General features: G+C 43.9%; 1 protein-coding gene and 1 pseudogene across 7 annotated transcripts in view; one reads left to right on the top strand and one right to left on the bottom strand.

Moving 5' to 3' along the window:
* RUNX1T1 (RUNX1 partner transcriptional co-repressor 1) overlaps positions 1-26,648 on the top strand; it is a 205,417-nt gene that overhangs the window by 45,444 nt on the left and 133,325 nt on the right. Inside the window, exon 1 of one of the 7 annotated variants that reach the window (XM_068237637.1) lies at positions 21,585-22,078. The exons of 3 other annotated variants lie outside the window; for them this stretch is intronic. Coding sequence is in view for 2 of the 4 variants with exons in the window: in XM_068237634.1 (XP_068093735.1) it covers positions 22,371-22,389 (19 nt within the window). In the remaining 2 variants the exon portion in view is untranslated. 3 more of the 7 variants (XM_068237634.1, XM_068237635.1, XM_068237640.1) reach the window with 3 other exon arrangements.
* On the bottom strand, positions 8,390-8,525 carry LOC137520052 (U2 spliceosomal RNA; annotated as a pseudogene).

Genomic DNA, 26,648 nt, shown 5'->3' with positions numbered 1-26,648 from the left:
TACATGAAAGAGACAGACATAACTTCAGATAAGATTTTACTGCAGGGAAGTTCAAAGTGCCATTAGCTCTGCTTTGTTTCATAGTTTAAAATGCAGAGTGTAGTTTGTAAACTGCAAATATTAGTAAATGATGCAGTGTTATACAATAAGCATAATATTACCATATCATCTCTGCATCCTCTCAAAATCCTTAAATTAAAGGGGCACTATGGTGAAAAATTGTAAAATTTAAAATATGTGCAAACAAACAAATAAGAAGTACATTTTTTCCAGAATAAAATGAGCCATAAATTACTTTTCTCCTATGTTGCTGTTGCTTACAGTAGGTAGTAGAAATCTGACAGAAGCGACTTTTGGACTAGTCCATCTCTACATGGGGGGATTCTCAGTGCTTTATTTATTTTCAAAAGCACTTACTAAATGGCAGTTGCTCTTTCCAACTGCCAAAAAACTGTGTAGTGAGAAGGGAGGCTTGCCAGCCTCATTGTTTAAATCGTTTTAGGGAATATCTTTAAAAACAATAAAAGCCTTGCTGAGAATCCCCCATGAGAAGATGGACTAGTCCAAAACCTGTCACTTCTGTCAGATTTCTACTACCTACTGTAAGTGACAGCAACATAAGAGAAAAGTAATTTATGGCCCATTTTCCGCTGGAAAAAAAACATACTTATCTTATTTGTCTGTGTTTGCACATATTTTAAATTTTAAAATTTTTCGCCATAACGCCCCTTTAACCTCTCATCAATAGAGACTAATTTTAGCTTGAATATAGCTGCAGAAAAGACACATCCCATGCCACACCCCTCTCCAGCCACGCCTACAATCATATGTGCCATGAAGAACTCCTGAACAGTATGCCCAGTTTCATTCTTAGCAGAGCCTTATCATCCACAAGGCAAACCTAGGTAGTTGCCTGGGGCCTGGATAGAGGCCAGGGTCCTGGTGGATGCTAGCCTCCATCAAATTTTACTAAAAACCCCAGGTGACCATCAGCAGTGGACAGTAACTGCTATCTTGCCTAGCAGTGGCATAGCTAAAGATCACAGGGCCCCATAGCAGCTGCTATGGCTGCTATGACTATTGCTCCGCCCCTGTTGCCTAGGGCCCCATTTCATCTGAATTCATTTCTAATTCTTAGATTAACTATTACTCCTTGTATTAGCATTTGGGAATAAGTAAGGCAATAATATACAATATAAGCACTTTTTTTTACTAGATAAATGTAATTATTAAAGCAGGAGGATTGGCCATACTATGCCAGGGAAAACATACACATATATAAGTAGATAAGCACTTGTTCTACTTATATAACAGATGTATTGTACTGTCCACATTTTGATTTCAGTGAATTTTATATAGTAAATGAAGAGAATTATGTTCCTGGTGGGAAACATGACTTTTGCCCACAGTTTGAGGCTAAATACTGATGTCATTTCTTCCCTTAACTTTTTTTCTTTTCTCCTCCAATCGCTGAGTCACCTCAGCATTACTTGTAAACACAAGTGAGCAGTGGATCATGTTTCAGCTAGGCAGGAAAATAAAGGGAAGATGAGGAATATATTATAGATAAAAAGAACCCCAGCATGCAACTGAATGGCAATGGCTATTAAAGGGCCAGTGCTCCTAAGGTCTGTGATAAGTCCAAACCATAACAGCAGAAAAAGATTTAAATGCAGAATTAGCATCTTTATCACTTAATACACTCAGACCAGTTGCTGTTGAAATTTGGTTTTTATGGTGTCAATCCGACTTGAAAGGCTCCCAGAAACGATTCTTTGGTCCCACAAAAGAAGGGAGAAACCATAACCAATCAGATCAATGGAACAACCCAAAAAATGGATCGGCAGAACGGAAATGATCAGTTCATTGATCGTTCATCATAAATTGGCACCATTAATGTTACCCAATCAGACAGCCGATAATTTGGGAAATTGTATTTTTATTGGGCACCCTTATACAAATCTGTACATCATAACCAGAAAGAGAACTGAGAAAAGAGGAGAAGGGTAGGTTTGGTCCAAAATAAGAGACTGGTCCCTGTAAAGGGGGATCATCTGGAGGTTTGAATTAGGGGACACCTAGCCACTGTGATGCCTAGAATGCCACCAGCGGTGCTCAGTGACATGGCAGGATGGGTTGCAGCATTATAAACGCTTGTTTTATGGCTGTGTGTATCATCCACCACTGTAAGCGTGCAATCAAAGCGCTATACAAATGTTCCGATTATCATGCCAGACTGTAGTCTCTGCAGCTATCTGCATGCCGCCTCCAGTTTGTTTTGTGCCTCCTATGTGTCCCTGTCAGTGTGTGACAAGTCCAGATCACACAGACCAGGGCCAGCCTGGCCTGCACATGTTTCTGTGGAGTGCTGAAACAGCACTGCGCTCTGTGGGGAATTACAGCTCATAAACAAGGCTGTCTCTGATAATCTAGAGCCATATGGTTACCCTACACTAAACCCATTTCACATATCCATCCAGCCACGCTGCAAAACAACGCCACTGATTGCAAATGTGCGCATACTGCTGACTTTTACAGGAGGAGCCGGAGGGGATGCGCTTAACCCCTCACTGACCGTGACCATTGAATACACTCTGTGGACCGAAAAACAGGCGGAGGGCTCACTGAGCAAACTCTTATTACACTGACAGATTGGAGAGAGACAGAGGGAGGCAGAGGATCAGTGTATACATAGAGGATTGAGTGGATACACCATAAAGAAACTGTCAGACTAAAGGTGCCCAATAACAGTGAGATTTTTTGCAAACAATCTATTTTAAAGTGATGCTGAAGCAAAAAAAAAATAAAATGATTTAATGAATTGTATGTGAAGTACAGATAATGAATAGAACATAAGTAACAAAGAAAAGAGTCTCATTTTTATTTATATAGCTTTTTTTTTATATAACATTGCACCATTCTGTCATATTTGCAATGACACTACCAACTGTAATTTAAACTAGGAAACAGAGCAGAGCTAATGACCCTTTGAACTCCCCTGCAGTAAAACCTTATCTGAAGCTGTGTCTGTTTCTTTGATGTACAAGTGCTTCAAAAAATAGGACTGTCTCCAACCTGAGTTGGGTCAGAGAAGCTCGTTTGCGTAGATAACAAGTGAAGTTTCTTAATGCTGGGTATACACGATGCGTTTTTTGGATGCGTTTTTTTCGGTCGATTTTCTGTCCGATCCAGGGCTGGGCCGAGGCAGAGGCGAGAGAGGCTCCAGCCTCAGGGCGCAATGTAGGAAGGGGCACACAACTCACTCAGCTATCATTCCCCTTTTGTGTTTGAAGCAGAGAGAAATAAGAAAAGGTGATACTGTACATGGCAGTGGCTGCAAGCCAGATAACTAGATTGAAGAGGAACTCCATTGAAAATAATGTAATAAAAAAAAGTGCTTCATTTTTACAATAATTATGGATAAATGATTTAGTCAGTGTTTGCCCATTGTAGAATCTTTTAAATCCCTGATTTACATTCTAACATTTATTACATGTGACATTTTTACTGCTTGCAGGTAATGTAGCTGCTGCTTGCTCTTTTGGCAGTTGGAAACAGCTGTAAACAGCTATTTCCCACAATGCAACAAGGTTCACAGACAGGAAACTGCCAGCAGTACTACGATCCTCAGAGCTTCTTGTGGGAGGGGTTTCACCACAATATCAGTCATACAGCGCCCTCTGATGGTCTGTTTGTGAAAAGGAATATATTTATCATGTAAAAGGGGGTATCAGCTACTGATTGGGATAAAGTTCAATTCTTGGTCGGAGTTTCTCTTTAAGGTGTTGGGGTGCCTCTTATAGCAATCAGTGTGTGACGGCTGGGGTAAGAGGGATGGAGGGGCGTTCTTTGGTATCTGAGCATTGGGTGATGGAGAACCTTGTCCTGCCTCTGGTCCGATCGATTTCCGATTCGATTTTCCGATCGATTTCTGATTCGATGCACTTATCTTTTCTTATCTATTTCCATACACGTCTATGAGAAATCGATCAGAAAAACTATCAAAAATAAGACACGCCGGAAATTATCTATCAAAACATCTATCTAACACAAAATTGTATGGTGTGCACCTAGCAGTACTCTTCCTGTACTGGAAACAAGATGAGATTCATATCTGTGCTACTTATCAGAATCAGAATCAGAATCGCTTTATTTCGCTTTATGTTCCATTTATTAGCTGTACTACACATAGAATTCATGATATCCTTCACTTGAGATTCACTTTAAATAAGGTAATTCAGATTGAAATGATGCAGTGTATGCACTGTAATCTATTTGTTGCAATGCATGTTGGACAATTTGACTCTGAACAAATAACAAGCTGACGCATCATTGCCTTCCAGCAGTTCTGAGGTGTGGTTAGCTTCCAGGGACAACAAAGGATTATTTGTATATTCAGCAGTGATGCATTGTGGGAAACATCATATGCTCACTCCAACCTAAATAATGGCAAACACCTTCTGTTTTAAGAAGGTAAACTTGTTTTGCATAACATTTTATTAAGAGGGCTTTTTGGTCCTTTGTAGCCCCTTACATACTCATGGGAGTTCTGGTTCACCCTGAGCTGGCTGGGTAATCTGTAACTCTGTAGTACTGTAATCTATGGCCAATTTAGGGGGGAAGCCAATTAACTTATCTGTATGTTTTTGGTATGTGAGGGGAAACTGGAGTGCCTGGAGGAAACCCACACAGACAAAAGGGGAGAACAAACAAACTTCATGCAGATAGTGCCCTGGCTGTGTTTCAAACCAGGGACCCAACGCTGCAAGGCGAGAGTGCTAACCACTACACCACCTGTCAAGTGGATGTAGATGGGGATGGGAAATTGCAAGATGTACATGAGTAGAGCATAATGAATTGCATATAGAATGTATTGCATTGTGCTCTACTTATCGCCCAGTATTACTTTACACATGTAATTCTGCTTAACCACTTGAGGACCGCGGTGTTAAACCCCCCTAGTGACCAGGCCATTTTTTTTTTACTAATTTGGCCACTGCAGCATTAAGGCCTAGCTGCAGGGCCACACAAAAGTGACCCCCCCCCCCCCTTTTCCCCCCACCAACAGATCTCTCTGTTGGTGGGGTCTGATTGCTCCCCCAAAGTTGTTGTTTTTTAATCAATATTTGTTTTATTTCCTAATATTTTTGCTTATTTTTTTATTTATCTTATCTCCCTCCCTCTCCCCGCCCCCCAATCAGCGTGATCGGCTGTCATAGGCTTCAGCCTATGACAGCAGATCACTTTCGTGCCTGCGAGGGGGACGGCTGTGTTACAGATCGCAGCGCTGTACGATGTTTATAGACGGCGGTTTCACTGTCTAACAGTCTCTGAGTGGGGATCGCACTGGTAGACTGAAGGCGGATATACGTGCGATCTCCTGCTAGTACCATAGAAGGCCGTTCATGCCAATCAGCATGGAGCGGTCCTGGGGCTGCCGCCGTGTTCACGCCAATTGGCGTGGACCGGTCAGCAAGAAGTTAAAGCAGTTTATTGGATGCTAATAAAACAAAAAGAAAAATGCAGAAAAAATGCAGCATGCAGTACTGATCAAAAATAGTAAATCTGAATCAAATGTTAAAATCGATTAAAAAACGCAAATTGGAATTGCATGTAGTGTGCAAGAAGCCTTAATGTGCGTCCACCAGCACCAGTACTGCTGCAGACAGGCATGTGCATAGAGAGCTGTGTATATCTGAATCTGCACGTCTGTTGCGAGCTGTGCAGGGATGAGCATAATAAAAACAAGCGTGGCTGTGAAATGATACTGATTGCTAGCAAGTGGAGGAGCAGAAGGCGTTATCAGTGAGCATTTGTTTCCAGGGGCTGGCCAGGATGGGGTGGGTGGGGGGATGTGCAGCGCAGCCTGTTCTTGCGGAAGCTGATAGGCAGAACATTGGAGCCGAGGCACCGGGGTCAGATCCATGCACGCTTCCTTCTTCTCATTACCCACAGTGCAAAACATCTCCGCACAGGGTGTGTGAACGGCCTGTATCTCGGGCAGCAGATCACACATCCTGCCGGTCTGTGACAGCGGCCTATCTGTGCACTGCCTGTGTTCCTTCCATTCACTGAGTCCATTGTGTGCTGCAGGGCTGGGTCAGGAACTGGCCCGGCTGCTCTCCCTCTCCTCTGCACTGCTGACAGATTCACTTTTCTCCTATACCTTGGCATATGCCCAGTGGTTGTTTGGGCCTGGTGAGGAGAAAGCAGAGATGCAATACTGCTGACAGGGCTACAAGGGCACAGCCTTACAGCCAGAGCTGGGACAAGGTCCTCCAGTACCCAAGGCTGAGACACCAAAGTGCGCCCCTCCATCCCTCCTACTCCAGCCGTCATACACTGATTGCTATTAGAAAAGAGGCACCCCAGGGCCCCCAACCTCCCCAACACCTTAATCTCTAGTTATCTGGCTTGCAGTCACTGCCATGAATGTATCCCCTTTTCTTATTTCTCTCTGCTTCAAACACAACAGGGGAATGATAGGTGAGTGAGTTGTGCTCCCCCTCCTACACTGCGCCCTGAGGCTGGAGCCTCTCTCGCCTCTGCCTGGCCCTGCTTATAGCACAGGACTGCCTCACTGAGGAGGGTGATCGGTTCACTGTCCTGACAGTGGCATAGCTTAGGAGTTTTGGGCCCCAGTGCGAGTTTTAAACTTGGCACCCTCAAAAAGAGAGAGAGCATCAAAAATAAGGGCCTAGGATGTGACTGCTGGGGACCCTGCTGTATAGGGGCCCTGCAGTGTCTGGCTACATAACAACTGAATTGATAAAATAATGGCTAGTGAAAATAACAATGAATAAATTATATTTTACAATAAATATTTATAAATTATTTAGGCCTCGTTCGCATTGGGTTCCGATTGCGTGAGCATTCGCATTGGGTGTTTTTTTACGTGATTTTTTTTCTCGTGATTCCAGGCGCTTGGGTGGGCGGTGCGTTTTTGTTAAAAGCGCTTTTCCCGAGCGGTTTTGTAATTCACTCCCTGACATCAGTCAGGAAGTGAACTCTTTGAACCGGAAAAGAAAAAATACAATGTATTTATTCTTAAAAACGCAAACGCAATCGCTGTTTTTGTGAGCGTTTTGCGTTTTTCCTATACCTTCCATTGAGATGTAATCGACTCAAAAATGGTACAGGCAGCGCTTTTGTCAGCGGACAGCAAACCGAACGCCCCAATGAGAACTATCTCATTGGAAAGCATAGTGTCCGTCTTTCTTCCTCATTTGTCCCTCTTTCAGGACTCATGTACATATCTATGTAAATATATGGATTTTTCTACTGAAAAACTGTGTTTAATTTACTCTAAATGATATTTCTATCATTCAAATTGATATATTTCTTATTTACAAACATTAAAACGAAGGACAATGAATGATGATAGAGAGGGCCAGTGTGGTCTGAATTTTAAAACTTGGTCTTTTGCTTCTGCATGATTTCTGTATCAGTGGCTAGAGGTGTGATGGGGGCGTGATTCAAGGAGTGGCAGGGGTGTGTCTTAAGATGTCCCTCTTTCTTATTTCAAAAAGTTGGGAGGTATGTCTTTAGTCCTACCAGGTAAACTCTACGGAATGTTAATTTACTGAGAGTTCCTTGCACAGAGGGAGATATTGCTAGCTGGGAAGTTGGCAACAGACGTTATCTCCCACAATGCACTGAGGTTCACAGGCAGAGAACTGTCAGGGCCAAGGTTCTGACATCACACTGCGGGATGGGTTTTAATCACAATATCAGCCATACAGGGGGTATCGACTACTTTTTTTTTTTTTTAGCTTGTCTTGGCTCCTGTTGCATGCAACAGGAGTCCCGGGTAAGCAAGGCTATTAGCTCCGTGCACGGAAAAAGCGTGAGTGCCCTAAAGCACCCCCACAAAACATGCACGAGTAGCCACGGGCCCCACAATACAGCAGGGCCCTTCCGGTGTTCCCCGAAGGGAACTTATCCCCCTTTGCCATCGGCGCAGGGGGTACTAAGCATCCTCCAACCCGAGAGTCGGAGGACACTGGCGGCATCCTCCAACACCCGAAGGGCTGGAGGACCCTGGACTGCCCTGTGGTTACCCCAGGGCCTGGCCATGTGGCATCCCACATGGTCGGTGGCTCCCCCGAGAGGGAGCCGGGTGGGAACCGAAGTCCCCTGGGGACAAGTCCCCGGTGCCAGCAAGCTGGCCCCGACCTTGCGGCCGGAGTGATAAAAATTCCGCACTCTCCCTAGCCAAAAGGCCTGGGGAGCTGCGTTAGTTGGCGATGCATATGGGCAGTACAGACCAAAGCACCCTACTTCCGCCTGAGATCTGCCACATCTCAGGTTTTTTCAGGTGCACCTGGAGCGCCACTTCCAGGGGCAGTACGCCTAAGCAAAGCCCTCAGCCATTCAGCCTCGACCATGGTATAGATCCATTCAATCAGCCCCTGGGAATTACGACCAGGAAGGACACCCTGCCACAGTGCCATCCCTCCAGGTCCCCCCAAAAACCTCAAGAACAGATACTACACTTGATCTTAGCCAAAAGGCCGAGAAGCGAAGGGGGTATCGACTACTGATTGGGATGAAGTAAACTCCTGGGTTAAAGGTTCTCTTTAATATACAGTAATATAAGAATTGTCGTTGTTTTTTTAAACCCTAATCTGATTGGAGTGATTGACTCTAAGTACAGGATAGTTGGGGCCCAGTAATGACCTTGCTCTAGGGGCCACATCGCATGGCTGCAGATAGAAACAGAAAGATCACCATGAAATTACAAACAAACTTGTGCAAATCCCCCGTCTGTATTTATGGTAATTTTCTAACAATAGAGCGTTTTTGGGTGGTTTTAGGATCATTGCAATGAAATCTATTTGTACATTAATAGCAGCCTAACTAAATATGTTATATCTCTATTTTTTTCTGTAACATGAAACTATGAAAGTGCATTTTTGCTTTAACGGCCAATCACATTTCCTGTATCTGCTGCCAGTTGCAGAATAATTGGAACATAACTTGTGGTTGCTTGATGTAGCTGCTGCTCTGTGCACAATGCTGCCAATCAGAGCCCTTTGCACAGAGCAAGCTGTCTGGATTATCTGTGGTAAAGTTTCAGTGGATAAATTCAGTCTGGGAAGTATGGCCATCAAAAAGCAGTTATATTTCTTATCACCTCACACTTGTGTTCAGTAGCAGATAATAAATCAGTTCAAAGTCAGGAGATTCCTATCATTGCTCAGTAGCTCCACCTGGCGGATGATGGTAGCAAGCGCATCGGTATAAAAATTCATGACATTCCAAACATACCGATTAAAATATGTAGTCAGCAGTTGTGTGCAGTCAGGTGAAGAAGAAATATGGTGTGTACAATTTCAGTATCAGCAAGTATCATCTGAGATGCTACAGAATAGAATACAGTATGTAAATGTAATTCTCACTTCAAACTTAAACAGTGAAAGTATGTTGTAAATCTGGCATTTCCTTCAGTTATAGGGATTGACCAGTGAACCTGATCATGTTGTGGGTGGTTGGGATGTGCGGTCAGTGTACAGACACTATTCACAATGCTGATTGAATAATCATCAAAGTGGACCTGTCACGACAGTACTATGGCTACTGAAACCATAGGATAAGCATTGCACAAAGAGAAGTAAAACTAGCCATACACTTATAGATTTCCACCCAGTGCTCCAAAATAATCGATTCCTTTCTGAAAAGAATCGTTTCAGAAGGAATCGATTCCTACCATACAGAGAACATCAATTTCCAATAGTTTCCAGTAGGCAATCTGTTGAAAATTGAACTGCAGAGTTGAATTGTTCAATGCAGTGCAATGCTATTGGCCATCGATCTGCCAATGCTCTTGCTCCGACCCCAATTGTTTTACATTTTCCATCCTGCCCGATCGATACTTTTAATTTATTTTTATTCAAATCGATCAAAAATCGGTTACCTTTTCGCCTCCCCCAGCACGAGTATCTACGTCCCTGTATGTACACAAATACAATCAAATATAAACAGATGATTCTGTTTCTATTTTTAGAACACACTGACTCTATATCTCCATCTTGTGGCCAAAAAGTAAAACCACATCCAAATACCTTATTATACACCTTCCCGTAGAAATATGAAATACATGTTAATTATTTTTAAAAACCCTTGGAGGTGAAAGGGTTAAGTAATCAACATTTTGCTAGCCTACAGGCTGGCGACACATGTCTTGCTATGGAAGGGAGGAGCACAACAGAGCAGCTTCCGTGGGCGGGGTGAGGGAAGAGAACAATGCACTCAGGGGATGCTTGGTTGCTACAGATCCGTCTTGCTTGATCTTTAGGTGACATTGGGTAGATTTGTATATTATTATGCAACCAGTGCTGCACATACAGGTTGTGCCAATATGTGGTTGCTGTTGGAAAAGCCAATAATGAACATAGTTGGAGATATATAAATGTATTGCAGGCTTAGAAGCAATAACTTTGTAGGGTCCTATTGTCCTTTGTTCCTAGTGTATCCTACCACGGGGTCTGATGCCTCATCTTTAGCTGTTAGCTCAGATAACAACAGCTATGTTTTATCCAGTGTGGGCAGTGTTTGGGATGAGTTGGCTCAATGTCAAGTCTGGCCAGTCCATCTCCACAATAAATATATAGAGAAAGCTCATTGTGCAATGCCTTGCAGATTCATTGTTCTACCACCAACTTCAAGTGGACCTGAACTCTTGCGCAGAGCAGGAAAACACAGAGGAATGCACCCTGTTTGTACTTAGAGAGTTTAGCCTAATTCCCCCTTATTTAGTCTAATTCCACCTTATTTGTGACCGAGGAAAATTTGTAATTTGATCCCTGTGTCAGCTGACTGCCATGGCAGAGAGTTCATTTGTAAACACAGGATGTTAACCCTATTTTTGCTAACATGAAAGCAGGAAGTAGACAAACTGCAGATTTATTGCAGGATTTGTATCAGCTCAGCTGTAACAAAGAAATGTTTTCCTTTAAAGGCTACTATGCTGTTGCTTATCTTTTAGAGCTGACATAAAGTTCTGCGTTTAGATCCGCTTTAACAACTGGTTATTTAACTAGATGTCAGCTAACTGATTATTAGTCACCGACTTTCATAAGCTAAGTTTCTTTCTCTTCCCTGGTCAGTATAAATTTGCTTGCTAAATCCCAAACTCCACACTGATCAAGAGAAATGCTTAACCAGTGCAGTTTCTAGGCTAAAATGCACCCAGGGCGAGGGTGTAAAAACTGCCCCCAGTATAGGTTAGTTAGGTAGGTGCCTCCAATATAGGTAGCCAGTATAGTTGTTACCTGTATAGGCTAGCTAGGTAGGTAGGTGCCCCCAATACAGGTTGGATAAGTTAATGCTCCCACTATAGGTTAGATAGGTAGCTGCCCCCCAGTATAGGTTAGATAGGTAGGTGCCCCCCTGTATAGGTTAGATTAGGTAGCTGCCCCCTCAGTATAGGTTAGATTAGGTAGCTGCCTCCCAGGTTAGATAGGTAGCTGCCCCCAAGTATAGGTTAGATAGGTAGGTACCCCCCAGGATAGGTTAGATAGGTAGCTGCCCCAATATAGGTTAGATAGGTAGCTGCCCCCCAGTATAGGTTAGATAGGTAGGTGCCCCCCAGGATAGGTTAGATAGGTAGGTGCCCCTCAGGATAGGTTAGATAGGTAGCTGTCCCAGTATAGGTTAGGTAGCTGCCCCCCAGTATAGGTTAGATAGGTAGCTGCCCCCAGTATAGGTTAGATAGGCAGGTGCCCCCCAGTATAGGTTAGATTAGGTAGGTGCCCCCCAGGATAGGTTAGATAGGTAGCTGCCCCAGTATAGGTTAGGTAGGTGCCCCCCAGGATAGGTTAGATAGGTAGGTGCCCCCCAGGATAGGTTAGATATGTAGATGCCCCCCAGGGTAGGGTAGATAGGTAGCTGCCCCAGTATAGGTTAGGTAGGTGCACCCCATGATGGAGGGGGGAGCCGCAGCCGCGGGGAGGGCAGCCCGACCTCTCCCTCCCTCTCCCCGGGCTGCCCTCCATGCGATCCCCCCTCGGACGGAGTGCAGAGTAATGCGCAGGGAAGCGCTATAGAAAACTACTCACCTCCCTGGTTCCAAGCGCCGCCAGTCTCCTCTCTCTGCATACACGCTGATACATACACACGCTGCTTCTGGCTAAACAGGAAGCAGCGTGTATCAGCGTGTATGCAGAGATGAGACTGTCGGCGAGAGAGCAGCGCTTGGAGCCAGCGAGGTGAGTAGTTTTCTATAGCGCTTCCCTGCGCATTACTCTGCACTCCGTCCGAGGGGGGATCGCATGGAGGGCGGCCCGGGGAGAGGGAGGGAGAGGTCGGGCTGCCCTCCCCGCGGCTGCGGTTCCCCCCTCCATCACAGCGCCCCCCTCCCAGCAGCGCTCAGTGCGGCGGCATGGGCCGCACGGCTGTAGAAACGGCCCTGTGCTTAACCATCCATTAGTGTACGTTATGCATATTTTCTTCAAAACAAAACCATTCAAAATAAAAACACCAGTGTCAGTCTGTAACTGTGTATCCATTTATAGTGGATTCAAACTTCTACTGTCTTAGTAGTTTACTGTTAGCAGACTGAGGTCTTTCAATTGCTTACTATGTACTTCCTGTGAGCTACAAGTCCACTCCCTCACATAGAGGTCGTGTGGCTGTAACTATAGTGAAAACAAGTTTGGAAATGTAGTCTGGTACCTATTGTTCTCCCTGCTTTGGCCATCACATGATCTCATCTAATTGACCTGCCCATCAGCTGTATCCAGAGAGGAGAAAAAATGAGCTGTAGTGCGGTTTGCGAGCACATTGGATCCATAAAATAGGTATCACTTTACTCCTATGCAATGCTTGTGTCCACCTATTTACTTAGCTGCTGGAAGAATTTATTTTGTACTGTTAAGCTCTTAGCTAGCTGGACAAAGGTCAATAGCAGCCTGATTTGGTAAGTGACCGATCATTCTCTGAAAGGTTTTGGATTAGTTAATTTCCTCATGAGGGAATCTAAGTATTTCCTTTATTCTTCAAAAATGCTGACTAGCCTTCTTATTTGATTGCACAATATTCTGCCAGGTGGACTGTGTCACTGCTGTCCAGGGAGTGCTTTGAAAATGAAAACTCTGAGAATCCTCCATGAGGAGATAGACTAGTCGAAAACCAGTCAGATTTTTACTACCTACTGAAAGCGACAATAGAAAAAAAAACAATACCAGTTGGCTACAGTAGTATATGCATCACACAGCTGAAACAAGCATGCAGCGAAACTAGTCAGATTTCAGTCAGAGCACCTGAGCTCTGCACTTGTTCAGGGTCCATCACTAAAGGCTCATACCCACCTCGCAATTTCGTGCGCGATTCCTTTGACGACCGGCAATCTTTTGAGCAATGAGCAATCGCTTCAGTGATTTCAGGATGTTAGGCAGACGATACTTTGCAAACGCAGCGATCACGATCATCACAGTGGATCTTTAAGATCTCCGACGACTCCCGTGCAAAGTGGTGGGATCGCTTGAACTCCCGTTCATGCCCGCCGCGTGCCATTGCGTGTTCCCGTGTGCTGGAAGATGGATTGGGGAACGCTCGTCACTAGGATCCATCTTTGTGATTATTCAGCTTAACAGTATTAGGGTCAGATGATCAGCAGGACAGCCAGGCAACGTGCATTGTTTAAAGAGGAACTCCAGTGAAAATAATGTAATTAAAGAAAGTGCTTCATTTTTGCAATAATTATGTATAAATGATTTAGTCAGTGTTTGCCCATTGTAAGATCTTTCCTCTCCCTGATTTTCATTCTGACATTTATCACCTGGTGACATTTTTACTGCTGGCAGATGATGTCACTGGAAGTAGCTGCTGCTTGCTTTTCTGGCACTTGGAAACAGCTGTAAACATCTATTTCCCACAATGCAACGAGGTTCACAGACAGGAAACTGCCATGACCATGGTCTTGACAGTTTCCTGTGGGAGGGGTTTCACCACAATATTAGCCATACAGAGCCCCCTGATGATCCATCTGTGAAAAGGGGGTATCAGCGACTGATTGGGATGAAGTTCAATTCTTGGTCACGGTTTCTCTCTAAGGAAATAAATATGTCAGCCTCCGTACTCCTTTCACTTCAGGTGTGCTTTAGGTAGAATGTTTGCTTATTGCTGGAAGAAGCAGAGTATTGCCAAGCAGGCCGTCCGCTTGTGGCTCTGAATGGGCCCAACTGGGGCCTTGCATTGATAATACTCATGTCTTAACCCTATTAAAGAATATTAAGGCAGGAATATATTAAGAGCCCTGGACCCGCTAGCATTTAATCGGAATTATAAGCGTCTGCTTAGCTGTATTCCGCCGCCGCTTTTGTACATAATCCCGAACTTAAAAACCGCTGATACAAACGCAATTTGTTATGACAGCATTGCGGCGCCCTCCTCTTTTTTTTGTCACTGATGTATTTTAATTCCCATTCTACATGAAAGCAATTGATAGACCTATCCCCATTGTCTTCCGAATAATAACACCAGCCATGGTCCTTCTGATTAGCATTTATTGTAGCAGAGCGGACAAGGGGGGAAACGTGGAATTGGTGTGTCATGAATAGCTGAACACACAGCTCTGGAGTCCTGTCATGGTGAGGGGTGGGCATGGAGGGGAGGCTGTCCAGATGGCAGCCAGCAGACAGCAAAGCTGCAGGTTTTTGTCCTTTGCTGATGAGAGGAGGGGAAGGTTCACTGGAGCATAGGCAATCACCCTTCGCATTTTAACAAAACTAACTCGCCATCAGTCACAACCAAGAGGGGCTGACATTAAAACAATGGCTTTTCAATAAAACGTTAAGAAGCCTTGTGCAATGAATTTAGTTGCATTTAAATACGGCCATCTCTTGCCTGGAAGAATTGCTGTACGGCAATCTGTTTTCAGCGCAGTCTGTTCGGTTAATACTGCCTAGGAGAAGGCAGAGAGAGAGAGAGAGAATAGACAATCCTGTTTCATTTCATAGACTGTTTGCAATTCATTGGGATTCTGCGCCACCTGTTCTTCTTCCTGATAGATTGATTTACATGCTGCAGACATTAGCAGATAGTAGCTTGTGTCTATTTGCTGCGAGGCTAACTCCTTCCAAGTGGATGGGCCTCGTATTTGGGTCAAATATTTGTTTTTGTCAGTTTTTTTTTAAACCCATGATTCGTTCCATGAAATATCCGATTCACTCAGACACTCCTTTCCCCCAATATTACTGCGATTAGAACTTGTACCACTTTGTTCACTTTTTATCACAGTTGGTGTGTCGGCGACTTTGCCAACCATATCCATGCCAGTATTTTGGCATTAAAGTCATTTTCTGTGGTTGACCAATGCCTACCTAAAGCCCATTTCACACTGGGTGTTTTCATTTTTGTTACCCTGCGGTAAAGCTAAGGCAATGAAAGTCTATGGTCTTGTAGTGAATGATCAGATAGTTGACCAGTCCATTAGTTGTGCCAGGTGAACACTAAGCTGAGCTCCAAGTGCCTCTGCTCAGTTTAGTGTTTACCTGGTACAACTGTTGGCCTGAGGATGTGGGCTTAGACCCACGAAACGTGTTGCCAGTGCTAAATAAACTTTTTAACTGTAACCCAGCGTCATCTTTTGAGGTAAGCCATCTCTTCCCTTTATGTTTTATTTGGTTTTAACAAAGTGGTATCCATTTGGGCGCGTCTTACCTGCTTGTGTTTCTCACCCTTCTGTTTGAGGGACCTTGGTCCGCATCTGCCCAATCTGCAGCCGGTAGCCTGTGCTTTTCTAGAGAACGACCACACCAGGGGCGTCTGGGAACACCCGATTGGAGACGGGTTTATAATCTTCACCTGCTTACTCAGTTGGTTGCCCTTGATGCAACCGATTTTGTGAGCACAGCACCGCTTCTACACTCACATTCCTCTTCCAATGACGTACTGCACCATTTGGGCTCCTGCTGTCTCTGCGTTTTCCTTTTAAGGTGCTGTGTCATCTTACCCTACAATGGTTCATGCATGCTTATAACTAATTTGCCAGAATGATGGATGGTTTCTGCACCTCTGTCCGCTCCTATACATCTGTAAAAGATCCTTAGCCTTTAATTGGACTGACACAGTATTATTACTTAAACACTGGTTCTGTTATTCGCATATACCTCTGTTTATCTTTGTAACTCTATGTAATAAATATTGCATGCTTGCATTACAAAACACTGCCTAGTGCATTAGCCATTTAACCCAGTGAGTGTGCGTTCCCTGGCTGTAGTGATAATGAGTGTATTAAAGAGTGTGTAATTGATTGCTTTTTTTTGTGTGTTTTTTTTTTTGTAACTGGTGTGAAGCTAAGGAAGCCTACATGGATTTACCCACCCATACTGTTTCTCCATTAGGTGGGTTTGCCCTATCAGTGGGATACTATAGGAAAACACTAATAGGCTCCAGCTAGGTGGAAAATTTGAGAGGGTGAAATGGAGCCTTCCATCAATTTGAATGAATGTGAAAGAGCTGGAACTGTACATAGTTTCAAGTGCCCTAAAGAGATGACTTTGTAATAGGCCAGCCTCAGTCGGTATTCTCTGGTCTGAAGGTATACATTTGGTGGTGGTGGTGGGGGGGATGTAGACATTAAAATTAGTGAGTCCTCCCATCCAAGCTGGTCTGTCTCCAAGTCCCAGAGCCTGCACCAAGAGGAGAGCCCATTGACCATTCATCAATGCTACTTGGCTGATCATTGAGTTCCGCCTCTTCTTTTTCACTTTATCAAGCCCTGCACAGAGAAAGCAAAGAATAAAAAGGGCCTTCACTGAGCTTTGTTAAAGCCAACAAGGAGTAAAATTCACCATTTGAACCTTTTTTCTGGGCCCTGTTTTTTTTTTCTTCTCCCCTCTCTCTCTGTTAATGCAGCTCTGAAGCTGTCTTTTATTGGCCGGGGTTAGAATCCCTGAAACTCTTTTTAATTCTCTTGAAGTGAATAGCTGGTGGCAGGCCAGAGCAGATGGGTTAGGGGTGTGTTTGGTTGGTTGTATTGCTTTCAATTAGGATCAATCAGGTGTCAGCTTCTTTTGAATGAACTCACTTAATACCCACTGTGTGAAGTCATGAATGTTCCATGCATCACCAGAAAAACAGCTTATAAGTAGGGGGGAACTGAGCGAGAGAGGCAGCACAATCGCCACGTCCTGCTCCAGGCCTGGTCACGGCTGTCCTCTCCAACATCCACATGCATTTTTACGGCAACTTAGACCATGCTGGTAAGTTCTCCCCGCTCTTTCAATTTAACAGATCCCGTCCGGCGTAGGAACGTATATCAGTATCGGCTTAGCACTTGGCTCTCACAAAATGTGTTCATTATAAAGCTCTTAAGATGTATATCAACTAGTCTCTTGGTAGATTCTATTTACACATTTATCAAGCCAGCTGTGTTCTGCATTGTGCTTTCTATCTTAACTGCTAATCTCCCATTCACCCCGGGTTATTCTGGCATCTTGCTTTGTCTGCTTGGCCCACTGAACCCCCATTTCTTGGTTTTTCATCCCTAAACGATGCACAGTGTTATTGTGGCGGTGTTAAAAAACATGCACTCTAAAGGAATATGTATGCAGGGAGAGCTGCCAACGACGTTGAAGCCTACGACTATTAAATAATGAGGAAGAAGAGAAAAACGTAAGCTTGCAGCTGGCTGCTAAAAGGAAGGGGGGGGGGGGGGCTGAAGTATATTCAGATGCTCCGGCATTCTGTCAAACCCATTTCTACCACCAGCATCAAGGTGACAATCCCCAGGGATCCTGCTTCTGTTGACATGGATCAATTTAAAGTGGCAATTACTCCAGTCAGATAACGACTTTAAAAGGCTTTTACGCAAGGAAAGGATGCATAATCATGCAGCACGAGGGAGGTGAATTTTAAGTCAGGGCACAGTGCAAATTTTTTGTTCATCCGGTTTTTTTTGTTATCTCGTAGGTCTTTGTATGGCGTTTAGAGGCTCTGACTCTACTCGTGTGGCTGGATTTTAGGCTGTTTATTCACGTAGAGGATTTTTGCTGATGGCTCAAAATGCTAAACATTTTAGAAACAAAACAGACAGAGGAGTTAATTAGTTATCCCAAAAATTGGCCTTAGACTACCACAGAGACATCAGCCCATGACTACGGTAGGGATTAGATTGCAAGCTCCTTTGAGGACACATAGTGACATGACTATGGACTGCTGTGTAAGATGCCAGTGCTATATAAAGACACAATAATAATAGTAGCCAAACAGAATAGCAATACACTGGTCAATAGTGTATAAATCTGAGAAAAATGATCAATTACACCATCATTTAAGATAGGGGGAATGATGGTCAGTTTACTGCCTTGCAACACTTGACTGATGCTAGTATTGGCAACATTTTGATGAACTCTTGCTCAGATTTTCAGTTAAGTGGACAGCACTCTTACTTTGTAGCACTAGAGTCCCAGGATAAAATCACAAACCAAGACACTATCTGCCCAGAGTTTGTATGTTCTTCCTGTGTTTGCAAGAGATTCTTCTGGGCACTTCGGTTTATTCCTGCATCTTAAAAGCATACTAGTTTCCTATCAAAATTGGTGTTAGACTCTGGTAGGAACATTAGACTATAACTGTGATATGAATTAGACTGTGCGCTCCTATAGTTAGGGGGCCATTCACACTGGGGCGATTAGCAGCCATTTATCGTGAATCGCCGGTGATCGCTAGCGCTTTTTAAACCGCTAGTGCAATGTAATCTATATGGCAGTGATCTCACTGCCGCGAAAGCTACAGGCAGCATTTTTCCGAGATTTTACAGCAATTCACGATTGCAATGTATTTCAATTGCGATTGCTCAAAAATCTCGAAAATGTCCAGTGTAAAAATCGCTGCCGCAAAAACGCTGGTGCTAATCGATAGTGTTTTGTTATTGTAAGTGTGAATAGGCCGTAAGGGCACTTTTCTGCAGCGTTTCAGCCCTCATCAAAGTGCTGTGTACAGTGTATCTCTATGCGACCATTCTCACTGCAGTGCTTGCAATTTGTTTAAATCGCAAACACGCTGCATGTAGCATTTTTAGAGTGACTCAGGGTCCTTTTCCACTGCAAAAAGCTAACGCATGCGTTTTCGACCTATTTTGATGTGCGTTTTTTGTGCGTTTGCGTTTTTCTCCTTGGCAAGTGTTTGAAAATAGATACTGGTGGTCAAATCAATACAAAACGCATTTCTATGCGTTTTTCATGCGTTCCTATACTTTGCATTGAAATGTAAAATGCATCATAATCGCACAGACATGCGTTTGCGTTTTTAAAAAAATCGGAACACAGCAGTGGAAAAGGCCATCCAAGATTATTATTTTAAACCGGCTGGATTTCAGAATAAGCAAACGCATGCGTTTTTGACAAAAATGCAGCAAGTGGAAAAGGGCCTTTAATGTGATTCTCGTTCCTCAAATGGGAACAAAATAAGAACAATTGCCCTACAATCAGTGCAAAATCGCAGTTGCTAGGCAATTGCATCTGATCCTGCTTTCCATCAATAAAAAAATCAATTGGAAGTTTATTAATCGGCTGTATTTGGGTCAGGACATCGCTGCTGCATTCTATCTAAATGATTGTTTCCCCTGGGTGTATTGATCCCTGTATGGCCCCCTTAATATATCATCTAATGACTTGGTAAGCTGAGTGACCAGATGCTACTTTTCTCTGTTTGTGTTAAAGGAGGCTTCTGCTGCTGGTTACTCAGCAATGACAGCATGATATTACAGCTTGAAAGGAGATTCTGTATTCTCTCAGCTGATATGTAGACCATATTTGAATGCCTCATCAGGGACACAATGAGTGGGGTTTCCACTAACAGGGCTGTCAGCCTTCGGGGCAGTGCACACACCCAGCATGCAGCTTAAAACATGTTCGCTTAGCTCCATCAGGCGCACCTACTCATTCCACTAGGCGGGCGGAGCAAGTGAGCAAAATGCCATCTCTGCCACATGGAAAACCAGTGTAGTTCTGCAGTGAAATTCCATCCTTCTCTGAGGCCATTGTCAGGAAAGGATGGATGCCAGTACAGATATCAGATAATTCCTCAGCCTAACTATAAATGTTGGTGCAGCTATGCACGCTGTACTGGGCATGCGCAGACTGTACTTGCACATGCCCAGTACGGATGCGCTTGTACAAGGGCAGGATAACACCCACGAGAGCAAATCTGATTAACTTTTGACAGCTATGTTCAGAGGGACTCAGCAAGTGAAAGGGTGTAAACATTGGGGAGCCCCAACAAGTTTGGTGGGGGGGGGGGGGGGGGGCTGTGATTTATAGTTACGTCCCTGCGACCACCCAAACCACTAAGAATCCACCACACAGCCAATACCCAAATCCCTACAAATCCACCACCCAGCTCATACCTACCATCCAAACCACTATGAACCCACCACACAGCCAATACCCACGTCCCTACAAATCCACCACCCAGCTCATACCTACCATCCAAACCACTATGGATGCACCACACAGCCAATACCCAAGTCCCTACAAATCCACCACCCAGCTCATACCTACCATCCAAACCACTATGAACCCACCACACAGCCAATACCCACGTCCCTACAAACCCACCACCCAGCTCATACCTACCATCCAAACCACTATGGATGCACCACACAGCCAATACCCAAGTCCCTACAAATCCACCACCCAGCTCATACCTACCATCCAAACCACTATGAACCCACCACACAGCCAATACCCAAGTCCCTACAAATCCACCACCCAGCTCATACCTACCATCCAAACCACTATGGATGCACCACACAACCAATATCCAAGTCCCTACAAATCCACCACCCAGCTCATACCTACCATCCAAACCACTATGGATGCACCACACAGCCAATACCCAAGTCACTACAAATCCACCACCCAGCTCATACCTGCAACGTAAATCACTATGAATCCACCACACAGCCAATACCCAGCACCCAAGTCACTACAAATCCAAATCCACCACCCAGCTCATACCTGCCACCCAAACCACTATGAAGCCACTGAGAGCATAAGTCCCTCACACCTACAAGAAATAAATCTGGAGCACTAACATGAATGTTGAATATTTTAAAGTTGGCCAGTCTTCCACAAAGCAATATCCTGTGCCCAGGCAGGTGCAATTCCAATACTCTGTACCCGAGCTAAGCGAATACAACACACAGCCAATACCCTGTGCCCAAGCCACTGGGATTCTGCCACACACCCAATACTCTGTGCCCAAGCCAGTGAGAATCTGCCACACAACAATATCCTGTGCAAGTGCATCCCAGGCAAGTGCAAATCCATCACACAGCCAGTACCCTGTGCTCAAGTTACTGCGAATCTGCCACACAGCCATACCCACAAATGACTGCAAATATGCCAATACCTCATGTTAATTCCACCCATAACAGAATTTTCTATAATGCCTGTCAGAAAGCTTTTTACAACAGTGAAACGTCCCTATTTATGTACAGTAAGTAAGTGGCACGCTGCTTTAGGAAAGACGAGCCCTTTAGGTGCTGATGCTCCTGCTGACTGCCTGCGCTGCTGCACATCCCCACCACACAGATCCATTCCTGCTGAAGCCATCCAACGGAGGAGGAAGACGAGCGGGAGGAGGAGGAGGGGACACCGTGCCACTCTCTTAAACACATAGATCTCATTAGTTGACTGTATGGAACGGCTGAGTCGAAATTGACACGAGCTAATACACTGCAGCATGTAAATGACTCTCCATCATCAGGAGGGGGGAGACAGAGAGAGAGATGGACGAGTAAAGGGAGACAAGTGAGAAAAGAGTTAAAAGTCGCCGCTTCTCGCTGGAATGATACGAGGAGGACTTCCCGAAGCTCTGGAATATAATAATTGCTTCTTCTCCCCTTGACTGCTGGCCGAGGCGCTTTAACTCCAGGCAGCGCGAGCGCCCATGTGCCGCGGAGATGTTCTCCTGCCTCTCCTTGTTCGCAGACGACGCCGCGAAGGTTCGCCGAGGGTTACGCTCAAAGAGAGACTTTTAAAACAGCAGTTATTATTTCCCCGCGGCTCGTCTTTCACTCCAAGCCTTTCTGAAGGCATGCTTGTCAGGCGTATGTTTCTCCTATGAGGTAAGGATCTTCCACAAAGGACTAAAGAGCCACCGCTGCGAGGAAAATAGCCAGCCTTACATCCAGCCGCCTAACAAAAGCCGCACGCACTTTTATGTATCATGGTGTCCATTAAAGCTTATTAGGGAAGAGTGCATTGAGCCCAGTTGAGTTTTTTTTTCTCTTCTCTTTTTTTGTGCATTATTCACTGGGAAGGATAAACATTGGAGGGGTATAGAGAATGGGCGAGCAGGAGGACATGATTGTTAAGCTGTGAAAAGGCTTGGCAGGAGACACTTTGTTTTCGTGTCCTATGGATCAGCATGCGCAAGGTAAAGAGAGTGGAGAAAGCTGGGAATGTTTGGAGCCTGTTCCCATTGGGGGGGCTCAGGACCGCTGTGCCCCTCTTCTGAGTCTGTTTTTACACATACTTCAAGGGCTGACAAAGGACCAGGCGGCTCACACTTTTGTTCAGATGAATAGGAGTATTTAAAAATAATAATAATCAAAGAAGGGGGGATAACTGTTTATTGTGATGATCCTCCAGGCAGACAATGAGCATCTTTTTTTTAGAGGTGTAATGCTGGGTACACACTGTGAGATTTTCTGGCGGATTCGCTGTCAGATCGATTCTTTCCAACATGTCCGATCTGATTCTCGATCGATTTCCAATAGAAGTGAAATCGGAAATCGGATCGGACATGTTGGAAATAATCGATCTGACAGTAAATCTCCATTGTGTGTACCTAGCATAAGGAATTGAATTGTGTTGGTGTGTGATGGAAGAAAAGGGACCTGGGTAGTTGTTTGCATCAGGAAAGGGGTTCATTGATTTTCAGGGAGCTGAAACATTGAATGGCAAGGGGACTTCCCTTCAAGGGTTGCCTAAGTCATCCCTTTAAATATGGACCCATTTGTGTGATGCAGGTTTTGGGGATACTTCAGTGCCCAAATGACATCTAACGAGCCATAAGACCCACATAGTTCATAGACGTCAGTCATTTGAAGGGATGAGTTGGCAAGGCTGCTGTCCCTATTCCTGTGCCTTGTGTGTGATCTGTGACAGAGGGAGAGACTTGGGCTTGTGTTGCTAATTTACACACACACTGTCACACATATTACTGTCACACATACACTGACACACACACACACAGACTGACACACACACACTCATCCCTGTCATTGTTCTGCCTGGAGAGACAGGGCTGGGTTCAAGGCCACATGTGCTGCTGTCATCGTTCACATTTCTGCTCCAAGTGCAATCCGGAGTGTCAGCTCTCCATCTGTCTGTGCTTGGCAAACGCACGCGTCTAGCATCCTGCCTGCAGCATCAGCAGCCAGCCAGTCAGCCGCATGGCCAGGCTTCCATCCCAGAGCTGGAGGAGACCCCCAGCCCAGCTCAGCCCACTCCCCTAGACCTGGGAGACACAGGGGGTGCACAACATGCCCGGTGAGTCTACACCATGCGAATGGGCCAGCCAACTTGGAGGACCGTGAGACTGTAGTCCACTACATTCCATGCATGTGAATACTCATCTAGTCGTGTGGTCCTAAATTCATCTCCCACCTGTGCGTTTTTTACACGACATGTGCCCTTCGTACTCCATGGGGTAATTCTTATGGGTTCTGGTGGGGCTTGGGGTTGACACAGGTAAAATAAGATGTGGAAAAAATGTGTGTTTTAGGAAAATGCTAAATGATACAGTAACAAAACTGAATAGGTATTTCGGTTAGTTAAAGTCAGAAGGCTTGTTCTAATCATAGATACAGTTTAGGTGTACTGATGATATATGTGTATGTTAAGGGGCATTTCAGCTAATCACTTATGGGGGGGGTGATTGGTAAGGGGGCTTTTATAAGGGGATACACACTAATGTTCAGAGACCCTTTATATTGCAGCATGTAGGTAGTCATTGACTACCTACTCATTACCTGAGATATATTATTTTATATATTCGTTTACTAAAATGCTTTATTTTGATCTATAATTCAGTCCAGTGTTTCTCTGCATTATTTTAGTTTGTATCATTTTTGAAGTTACCCCTGGTGTACCAAAATGACTAAGACACATATACATCTATAAATTGTACACATATTGTGTCTAAATGCATTCCTAATATTCCCTAATGCATTTTTAATGAGAATTATATAGGCATTGTTCTAAATATAATTTGTCATTTTTTCCAATTGAAATCTCGTGGGACTTGAGGGGAAAGGGGCTGGACAGGTGTCGTATGCTGAGTAATTGGGGTTAAGACATAACATACACATGTACATAAATATTGTATGTTGAGGCTAAAGCTACTTATTTTAATCATGTTTGATATACTTTGGAGTCCTAAGCTTCTAAGCTTTATACATATATCAGGTTTCATGTCAGAATGAGTGAACATACTTTTTTATTTCCATACCTAAATGATTTATTTGTGCACCTGAATTCTACAGCACACCCCATATATATATATTTTTTACGTATTTACAGATAGTCGCGTATTATTACTTTTTCACAAGGTTGGCATACAAGTGTGTACTTGTGCAGCCACAATTAAAGCATTTACTACTGTATATTTCAAACGACGTGCGTGTAATTTAGACTCGCCATAGGTGTTTCATCTAGCCTAGGTGCGTTGCTGTTAAGCATATAATTGGCTCTCAATTTTTCCGGCTTAAACTTCTCGTTCGTATCTCAGCTGGGCTGTAATCTGTATTTAAAGGGCCTTTTTATTTGGGCAGAATGAGATGTAAAACGTCTGCAGAACTACTTACACAATATATACTGTGGTTGGAACTGTGATTTTTGTTCCCCCCTCCAAGTCAAATATGCAGAAGAAAATATTAATGTTGGATGCAGGTCTGGTCCCCAATTTAAGATGCGTTGCCAGAGAAAACACATCTGGCTTAGCTGGAGAGGGCCAGTGGAAAGAGCATAGCTTGGGTGGAAGTGTCAGGGGACAGGCTGGGCCCTGTAACTCCTTCCTTGCTAGTGGGCCTGAGCTGCTGCCAGGGGGTGCGAGTGCTGCTCTGCTGTCTCCTTGCATTCCTGGCTTGTGTCTGATTTAGGTAGGACGTGCTGCTTTTTGGATGGAGAGCCTGAGTGCGGCGCAGATGGTGTTTTGAAATACTATCTGGCTGCCAGCTTGCTGTGGCCACATTTGTGTGAAGGTATTGGCAGTTGTTTGAAGAATGTCTTTTCTTAGGGTTGATATGTGGTCGCAGCCCTGGGCCGCCATGTGTGGTTGTATAGCAGGATGCCCGAGTGACAAGGTGGAAAAAAAAAAAACCTCAGTTGATTTTTTTTCCGAAGGATGCTGGGCCAAACCTTTAATTATATATGCATGATAATGAGGCAATACTTTACTAATACCCTGGATAGCATCTGAGCTTTTCCCACGTTAGTTGCTTATTGTATGTTGCTATTTGTTTTATTTAGCTCTTGTCTTTACTTTTACTTTTCCTTGCAGCTGCTGCAGAGTTGTTTATTTGTTATTGTTTATACCATAAAGAGAAAATCACATATTTTTGGTACAATCTTCTGGTGCAGGGGGTGTTTTTAGCACTGGATTTGGCTTAACTTTGCATTAGCTTTTTTTATTAGGTATAATTTCATGTGCTGATAAGGAGAGTAAGGGTTAAGACATAGTTTAGGATAGAGGTTAGTCATATCAGCTATTAGTAAAAGGTTAAGGTTAGGTGGAGATAAGAAGGGTTAGGCACTGATAGTGAGGGTTAAGCCTTGACAGGAAGAGTCAGAGGTAGGATAGGGAGATTTATCGGCAAGTATGAAAATGTTACGGTTAAAGAGACACTGAAGCGAAAAAAATATATGATATAATGATTTGTATGTGTAGTACAGCTAAGAAATAAAACATTAGGAGCAGAGACATAAGTCTAATATTGTTTCCAGTACAGGAAGAGTTAAGAAACTCCAGTTGTTATCTATGCAAAAGAGCCATTGAGCTCCACGACTTTCAAAGTCTCAGAGAGCTCTGTCGTCTGAAGCTTATTATCTCAAGTGTCATTTACTGTATTTTCTTTTTCTGTGCAGAGGACAGGTCAAAAGTTCACTGGCCTGCTCTGTAAAATCATTTAGAATGCTGAGAAATGTGTAAACTGAGAATGATGCAATGTTATAAAAAACACTATGTAACTGAAAATAAAAATATGAGAATATTTTCTTTGCTACTAATGTTCTAGTGATTATCTGTACTACACAACCAATTCATTATATCATATATTTTTTTTCCGCTTCAGTGTCTCTTTAAGTGCTAAATAGTAGAGCTAGTGTAAGGCACAGGAATTGGGTTAGGCATCAATAACTCTTGATAGGGAAAATAACCTGAAGCCCCCAACAAAAATACATCCTGTCAATATTTGTACAAGGGGGATGTTATACTGGAGGATCTGTTTTTACATTGTACCTGTGAGCTTGTAGTTACTTTAGACCCTAGGTTCTCTACGTGTGGTACGCGTACCCCAGGGGGTACTTCTGATGGTTCCAGGGGGTACTCAGGCTTTATATACTTAACCAAGAATAACAAATTTAGAGTTGTAGAAAATGATAAATCCTATTTAAACAACATCAAATTAGTGT

The sequence above is a fragment of the Hyperolius riggenbachi genome, chromosome 5 (assembly GCF_040937935.1).
Source record: "Hyperolius riggenbachi isolate aHypRig1 chromosome 5, aHypRig1.pri, whole genome shotgun sequence".
NCBI classification, from domain to species: Eukaryota; Metazoa; Chordata; class Amphibia; order Anura; family Hyperoliidae; genus Hyperolius; species Hyperolius riggenbachi.
The sequence above is the reverse complement of the archived record's forward strand: the minus strand, read 5'-3'. Positions and strand labels throughout refer to the sequence as shown.